Raw genomic sequence first — 8,488 nt, forward strand, 5'->3', positions numbered from 1 at the left:
AAGCTACTGACAACAAACACAATTGTATTTTATTGATTCCAATTTGAATGCCCAGAAATACTGTGACGAGATCCCGAGACCCATTGTGAGGCCCATTTTCTTTCAGGTATATGTGACCAACAGATGCTTATCTGTATTCTCGGTCATGTGAAATCCATAGATTAGGGCTGAGGGTCTGTCTCTCAACATCCCTCAGCTCTCCCTTTTCTCCACTGACACTGACCAAAAGGGGACACCGTCTTCCAGCTGATTGCAAAACTTGAGTCGCATCTCATTATTTCTGCCTCATGCACAAAATTCTGTTGTTACTCCTATGAACAGAAAAAGTGAAATATTCCTTGATATTAAAAAAGACCCAAGCCGCTAATAATAACAACAATGCAAGCCTAGATACACTTTCCTACTCATTACTGCTGCAGTGCTTGTTGTAGAGCAGAGTGGAAATAGGACGAACACCCATGTTATGCCTTATAAATGTGTTGACGGTGCTGAGAAAGAACTTACGCATGAAGTCACTCATAAAAACAGCATCTCTTTGCTGTGTTCGTTGACAGACTCTCTAGCCATGGTTATTTTATGCCTGATAAGTTAATGCAGACATGGTCATCTAAGCCATCTGATTGGCCAGCAGTAGGCCTAGTGCACTTTATTTGCTCTCTGGGCCTGCGGGGAAGGCAAAGTTTGCAGCTTCAGACACATGAGGGAGCACTGCTCGCCACTCATGCAGTTTACTCTTTTAACCATTATATGGTTAATTTGATCCCAGCCAATCACAGTTTAGCTGTTCACGCATCTCACTCCTTGAGGTTTAGTTATAAAAAAATCTTTGGCGAGATCGCTTACTGAGGGTGACCATCTGAAGAGTGGCTCCCAACTTTTCTAAAACTGTTTTGTGTGCGTTCAGATACTAGTGAGTATTGTTTGAGGTTATATCGTAATTCTATTGAAAGCCCAAGTGTTAATTGCCATTAGTAGTGTTAATTTCACCTTTATCCGTTGAGTAATGGCAGATTGCTAGACTAGCTGTTAGGCTGATATGGCTTCTCTTTGATGTTTGTATAGGTCCAAAGCCTACTATTTGGTCACATTGTTTGCCTCATGAATATTAGCTACACTGTTATTACTTAGTTGTGACATTATATGGTTGCATGCAAATGCAGCGGCATTGCTTTGTTAGTGCTACAACTAAGTGTAATATGCTACATCATGCTAGTGTGCATGCCTTTGCCTCATGGCAGTGTGGTTGTGCTTGCAGGCACACGCGCTATTTAGTTAATCGAAGCCTGTATGTACCAGCCTGCTTGTTTAGCCCTGTTAATGGTACTGTTCGTGTCCACAGTGGTTATAGGCATTATTATTATTTCTGTATAATCACTCATTGCAGTAGCATAGCCAGTAATTAGTTGATGGGTGGGCCTGCAGAAATTTGGGTGGGCCAAAAAACATGAGAGACAATTTAAGATTTTTAAAGCTAATTTCCTGCAATTCTACACATTTTGCCATGAAGCAGGCAGGAATCCTTGCCTGTTTCATTACATCACTCCCACTTCTGACACCAATGTAATGAAACTGGCAGGGAGAGCTGCTCGAACCCACAACCTTCTAGCAGAAAGCCCAGCCATATACTGTGACACTAAAGCATGCTCATGTGGCAGAGTCAATATCTGCGTATATAAACCAGGGTCGCTGCATTATGTAAGTCTATTTGTAATATAGGCCTTACTGTATGTATTAGAGGTCGACCAATTATGATTTTTCAACGCCAATGCCGATACCGATTATTGGAGGATTTTTATATATATATTTGTAATAATAACAATTACAACAATACTGAATGAACAATGAACACTTTTAGTTTAACTTAATATAATACATAAATAAAATCAATTGTCTCAAATAAATAATGAAACATGTTCAATTTGGTTTAAATAATGCAAGAACACAGTGTTGGAGAAGAAAGTAAAAGTGCAATATGTGCCATGTAAAAAAGCTAACGTTTAAGTACCTTGCTCAGAACATGAGAACATATGAACGCTGGTGGTTCCTTTTAACATGAGTCTTCAATATTCCCAGGTAAGAAGTTTTAGGTTGTAGTTATTATAGGAACTTTAGGACTATTTCTCTCTATACCATTTGTATTTCATATACTTTTGACTATTGGATGTTCTTATAGGCACTATAGTATTGCCAGCCTAATCTCGGGAGTTGATAGGCTTGAAGTCATAAACAGCGCTGTGCACCAGGCGGCCCAAACTGCCGCATATACCCTGACTCTGCTTGCACTGAACGCAAGAGAAGTGACACAAATTCCCTAGTTAATATTGCCTGCTAACATGAATTTCTTTTAAGTAAATATGCATGTTTAAAAAAATATACTTGTGTATTGATTTTAAGAAAGGCATTGATGTTAATGTTAGGTACATTGGTGCAACGATTGTGCTTTTTTCACGAATTAGCTTTTCTTAAATCATCACCCGTTTGGCGAAGTTGAAGTAGGCTATGATTCGATGATAAATTAACAGGCACCGCATTGATTATATGCAACGCAGGACAAGCTAGTTAACCTAGTAATATCACCAACCATGTGTAGTTAACTAGTGATTATGTTAAGATTGATTGTTTTTTATAAGATAAGTTTAATGCTAGCTAGCAACTTACCTTGGCTCCTTGCAGCCACAAGGTCCTTTTGATGCTGCACTCGTGTAACAGGTGGTCAGTCTGCCACGCAGTCTCCTCGTGGATTGCAATGTAATCGGCCATAATCGGCAAACAAAAATGCAGATTACCGATTGTTATGGAAACTTGATATCGGTCATGCCGATTAATTGGTCGACCTCTAGTGTGTATATAGTCTTTATCCAATGTACTATAAATGCTCCGTATTCTCATCAGTTTATCTTTTCCTCTGTAGAAGCACACCTTTACAAGATTTTCATTAAACAGCACAAACTGGATCCCTTGTTTGCGGACATATTTTTTATGGAAGATTAAGGCCAGCATTGTACAACCATCAAAATAGTTTAATAATTCACATGCACCATGGCTCGTATGAGATGGCGTGCCACAGGTGTCACAACTTTCAACAACTGTGCCCAGTGTAAAAGTGGCAATATAGCATCTCAATACTCATTAAACTGACACACACTAAGAGGCAAAGAGTAGAAACAGATAAACATTTATATGTTATTATCTTCTAATGGCTTTCCATGAAGCAGTTTGCCAGTCCCTGCCCACTGAGCACAGACGTCATTTCAACATTTAGTTTTGATCAAATCAAATTGTATTTGTCACATGCGCCGAATACAGAAGGTGTAGACCTTACCATGAAATGCTTAATTACAAGCCCTTAACCAACCATGCAGTTCAAGAAATAGAGTTAAGAAAGTATTTACTAAATAAACTAAAGTAAAAAATAAAAAGTAACACAATAAAATAACAATAACGAGGCTATATACAGCGGGTACCGGTACCGGGTCAATGTGCGTTGGTACAGGTTAGTCGAGGTAATTTGTACATGTAGGTAGAGGGTAAAGTGACAATGCTTAGATAATAAACAGCATGTAGCAGCAGTGTAAAAACAAAGGGTGGGGGGGGTGTCAATGGCCATTTGATTAATTGTTCAGCAGAAATATTTTGGGTCCTTCCTCTGACACCGCCTAGTATATAGGTCCTGGATGGCAGGAAGCTTGGCCCCAGTGATGTATTGGACCGTATGCACTACCCTCTGTAGCGCCTTACGGTCAGATGCTGAGCAGTTGCCATACCAGGCGGTGATGCAACCGGTCAGGATGCTCTCGATGGTGCAGCTGTAGAACTTTTTGAGGAACTGGGGACCCATGCCAAATCTTTTCAGTCTCCTGAGGGGGAAAAGGTGTTGTCGTGCCCTCATCACAACTTTTCTTGGTGTGTTTGGACCATTATAGTTTGTTGGGGATGTGGACACCAAGGAACTTAAAACTCTGAACCCGCTCCACTGCAGCCCCGTCGATGTTAATGGGGGCCTGTTCGGCCCTCCTTTTCCTAAAGTCCACGATCAGCTTCTTTGTCTTGCTCATATATATTTGGTTGAGTTGTCAACTAATGTGAATTAAACGTGAAATCAACAAAAAATGACGTCATTGGATTTAGGTTAAAAAATGAAATCAATCCCTTACGTTGATGATCTTTTGCAAATCCATGTTGATTCAACGTCATCACATTGCTTTTTTGCATGATGTGGAAACAATGTTGATTCAACCAGTTTTTGCCCAGTGGGCGCCTCCATGTGTAAAACCCAGTAGCGCTCCTGCAATCTACATTGGATTACTGAAAGCACCGCATTAGCGAAAATAACCTGCCCAGCACCCTGTCAGTCACTAACCCGGAGGCTCAGTTGTCAAGGTATAGTAAAACCATTGTAGCTATAGTATAGTCTACCTGTTTGTGACCTATTTAACTGATATGATATGTCTATATCTTACTGGGATAGACCTAGTTGGAACCTTGTTTCATTTATATTTGGGATATTTAGTCGTTTAAATACACATAGTGCTGTGGTATTTTATTACATTTTATTTGCTCAGTGTTGCTAGAAAATGTGTTGGAACAAATCATCCACTAAGGTGATTTTGATGCGGGTGATTAGGTAGATTACCTTCTGGCAGCGGGTCAAAGACACCACGGAGCATGACAGTTGTCAGGCTTCAAATGCGAAGGCAGAGGGGTTACCTTGCTAAAGGGGGTCCAGTGTGCACAGTGTCATTGGCTCCGTTTATGGGATTGTCCCATGATGGGAGTCGGGGGGCCTCGGCACCGCGACCCCAAGCTGAATGCGCCAAATGTGCATAACGTTTTCTTATAGTCGGTGCAATTCGCCTCTCTCTCTCTTTTCTATCCTCTCTCTCTTCCATCCCCTTGATCTCTTAACCCCCTCCTTCCCTCTCTTTCTCTCTCATATCACACACCTCCTCTGTCACTGTGTAGCTTTCTCTCTCTTCTCTCAGTTCCTTATCTTTTATCCTCATCACGCCATGTCGAACGAGGAGCGGACTTTCATTGCCATCAAGCCAGATGGAGTTCAGAGGAGGCTTGTTGGAGAAATCATCAAGAGATTTGAGCTAAAGGGCTTCAAAATGGTGGGGATGAAATTCGTCCAGGTACGTCATTCTACTAACTGGAATCTCTGTTATTTTATATGTAGGCTGTAGTCCTATGCACTTTCAGCGCATTATTAGACAAAATGGTATAGCCAATAAGTAGGACTGAATGGCAGGCCTGTCTCTTATGTAAACAGGCTACCTGACAGCTTTTTCTAAATAAGCACACACATCGTCTAAGCAATAACTGCCAATACACATTGTTTGGGCATACAGTGCAGTACAGTGGGGCCTCATCTAGTCCTTGAGGTAGGTTCTAGTGAGCAGATTAGCTTGCTGGCTTTTCTTAACCACATGTATGTTTAGCATAGGTCTCCTGATCCTGTCTGCGTTGGTCTGTGGCCAAAGAGGGCTGCCTGTGACCTACGAACCCAGGGATCAGAAGTGCCCACCAATAATAGTTACTGTTTGCAATGGGCTATTTAAAGGTTAAACACATGCATTCAACGGTTACCTAGTTATAAACTCTGACTTCATGTGATTGATGCTATATACACTATAGCATAGTGTATCAAGATTTAGGCTATAGCTTTACGAAACCCTTGTTTTGTTAAGACATGACTGTTACAGGATCCTTTACTCCACAGGAGGTTGGTGGCACCTTAATTGGGGAGGACGGGCTCGTGGTAATGGCTGGTGCGGAGTAGGTGGAATGGTATCAAATACATCAAACACATGGTTTCCATGTGTTCGATAGCATTCCATCAGCTCCGGTCCAGCCATTATGATGAACTGTCCTCACCTCAGCAGCCTCCACTGCTTTACTTCTGCTATTCTACCACTGGTGTTCAACATGGCCCGCTGTATTTTGCTGTGATCTGCCTCGTGTGTCTATGGTTATGGTGGATTATTGATCGTTTATTGATGGTTCTGACTGCCTGTGGTGTTATGTTGTGTCTGACTAACCCAGGCCCCGGAGTCTCTGCTGAGGGAGCACTACGCTGACCTGGAGGACAGACCGTTCTTCCCAGGCCTCGTCAGCTACATGACCTCAGGACCAGTGGTGGCCATGGTAGGAGAGACTTTCCTTGTGTTCATTGACAAGTGGTGCAATGGTCTGGTTTCTCCTTCAAGAACACAGAAAAGCCTGCACACTGTAATGCTTCTAATACCATTTCACCGTGCATGCGTTCACTACCTGTACCACTGTCAGAGACTCCGGACCATACAACTCTCCTTCCGTGGCCTCCAACTGCTCTTAAATGCAAGTAAAATTAAATACATTCTCTTCAACCGATCGCTGCTCGCACCTGCCCGCCCGTCCAGCATCACTACTCTGGACGGTTCTGACTTAGAATATGTGGACAACTACAAATACCTAGGTGTCTGGTTAGACTGTGAACTCTCCTTCCTAAACATCTCCAATCTAGAATCGGCTTCCTATTTCGCAACAAAGCATCCTTCACTCATGCTGCCAAACATACCCTCGTAAAACTGACCATCCTACCAATCCTCGACTTTGGCGATGTCATTTACAAAATAGCCTCCAACACTCTACTCAACAAATTGGATGCAGTCTATCATAGTGCTATCCATTTTGTCACCAAAGCCCCATATACTACCCACCACTGCGACCTGTATGCTCTCGTTGGCTGGCCCTCGCTTCATACTCGTCGCTAAACTCACTGGCTCCAGGTCATCTATAAGTCTCTGCTAGGTAAAGCCCCGCCTTATCTCAGCTCACCCGTAGCACGCGCTCCAGCAGGTATATCTCACTGGTCACCCCCAAAACCAATTCTTCCTTTGGCCGCCTCTCCTTCCAGTTCTCTGCTGCCAATGACTGGCACGAACTGCAAAAATCTCTGAAGCTGGAGACTCTTACCTCCCTCACTAGCTTTAAGCACCAGCTGTAAGAGCAGCTCACAGATCACTGCACCTGTACATAGCTCATCTGTAAATAACCCATCCAATCTACCTCATCCCCATACTGTATTTATTTATTTATCTTGCTCCTTTGCACCCCAGTATCTCAACTTGCACATTCATCTTCTGCACATCCTACCATTCCAGTGTTTAATTGCTATATTGTAATTACTTTGCCACCATGGCCTATTTATTGCCTTACCTCTCTTATCCTACCTCATTTGCACATGTTGTATATAGATTTTTCTACTGTATTATTGATTGTATGTTTGTTTATTCCATGTGCAACTCTGTGTTGTTGTATGTGTCGAACTGCTTTGCTTTATCTTGGCCAGGTCGTAGTTGCAAATGAGAACTTGTTCTCAACTAGCCTACCTGGTTAAAGGTGAAAAAATAAAAATTAAATAGCTTTGAGCCGCAAGGCTTCAACATATTCACATTAGTGCTCGTATTTTGAAATATATTTCACTGCTGTGCATCGAAATGGAAGATCATAAAGAATACTTGGTTAGTACAGTGTTATACATCTGTGTGTGGGTGCCAGGTGTGGGAAGGGTTCAACGTGGTGAAGACAGGCAGAGTAATGCTGGGAGAGACCAACCCTGCAGACTCCAAACCCGGCACCATCCGAGGGGACTACTGCATCCAAGTGGGCAGGTGAAAATTCATCGCACCACACGACTGCACATGATACAATGAGAAAATAAAGCAGCGTTTAGTTACACACACACAACAGATAACACACAAAAGCATTTACTAAGTAAACGTGTGTTTATTACAAAACCTCTGCATCGGTGATCATTGACATCACTTGGACAACTCCAGTACTTGCTAAACTCTATCCAGAGACACTAATCATCCCATCGTTAAGTCTCCATCTTTCTTCCCTTGTTTTCAGGAACATCATCCATGGCAGTGACTCAATAGAGAGTGCCAACACAGAGATCAACCTGTGGTTCAAACCTGAGGAGCTTTGCAGCTACACTAGCTGCTCCACCAGCTGGCTTTACTGATCTAGGATCAGTTTACCATCCACAAACCCTAACCATTAGGACTAGGAGGGGGAATGTAAAACTGGCCTTAGATCAGAGACAACTTCATCCTACTCTAGCTGGCGACTGAGGACCATTTACTAGGGTAAATGTGTGTTTGACTGCCTGTTTTGTTCAACTGAGCTTTCCAATAAAAAAACTCACAACCATATATTTTTTCTTGTTGCTAGAGGTTGCCAAAATCTGGTAACCTTACCGAAATTCCCAGGTTTTCCAGAAATCCTGGTTGGAGGATTCTGGATTTCTTGCTTATTCCTTCGTGATTCAGGGAAAGTTACAACTGTGTTCTGTAGAAACCAGGGATTTTATTTGATCTACCTCACATCATGAAAACCCTTTTCTTTCAACAGCCACTCAGTGCACTGCTCTTGACCTGACATGGCCTACAGTAGGTTGATAGGGTTTATTGCATCAACGTCGTCTTGTGGGCCTCAGTCC

At 42.4% G+C, this 8,488-nt stretch overlaps 1 protein-coding gene across 3 annotated transcripts; it reads left to right on the top strand.

The window, feature by feature from the left end:
• Nucleotides 1–847: 847 nt before the first annotated feature.
• nme2a (NME/NM23 nucleoside diphosphate kinase 2a) lies at nt 848–8,201 on the top strand. Of its 3 annotated transcripts, XM_029764674.1 has the most exons (6): nt 858–910; nt 4,252–4,380; nt 4,963–5,135; nt 6,046–6,147; nt 7,543–7,655; nt 7,897–8,201. In XM_029764674.1, exons 3-6 carry the CDS (start codon nt 5,010–5,012, stop codon nt 8,009–8,011), a joined length of 456 nt encoding a protein of 151 aa, XP_029620534.1. In that variant the 5' UTR covers nt 858–910; nt 4,252–4,380; nt 4,963–5,009; the 3' UTR covers nt 8,012–8,201. The 3 variants fall into 3 exon arrangements, with proteins under 3 accessions (XP_029620535.1, XP_029620534.1, XP_029620533.1); XM_029764675.1 differs by lacking the exon at nt 4,252–4,380 and having other exon boundaries at nt 848–910; XM_029764673.1 differs by lacking the exons at nt 858–910; nt 4,252–4,380 and having other exon boundaries at nt 4,909–5,135; nt 6,046–6,051; nt 6,088–6,147.
• Nucleotides 8,202–8,488: the final 287 nt, after the last annotated feature.

Source organism: Salmo trutta, chromosome 10, assembly GCF_901001165.1.
Source record: "Salmo trutta chromosome 10, fSalTru1.1, whole genome shotgun sequence".
Taxonomy (NCBI): Eukaryota; Metazoa; Chordata; class Actinopteri; order Salmoniformes; family Salmonidae; genus Salmo; species Salmo trutta.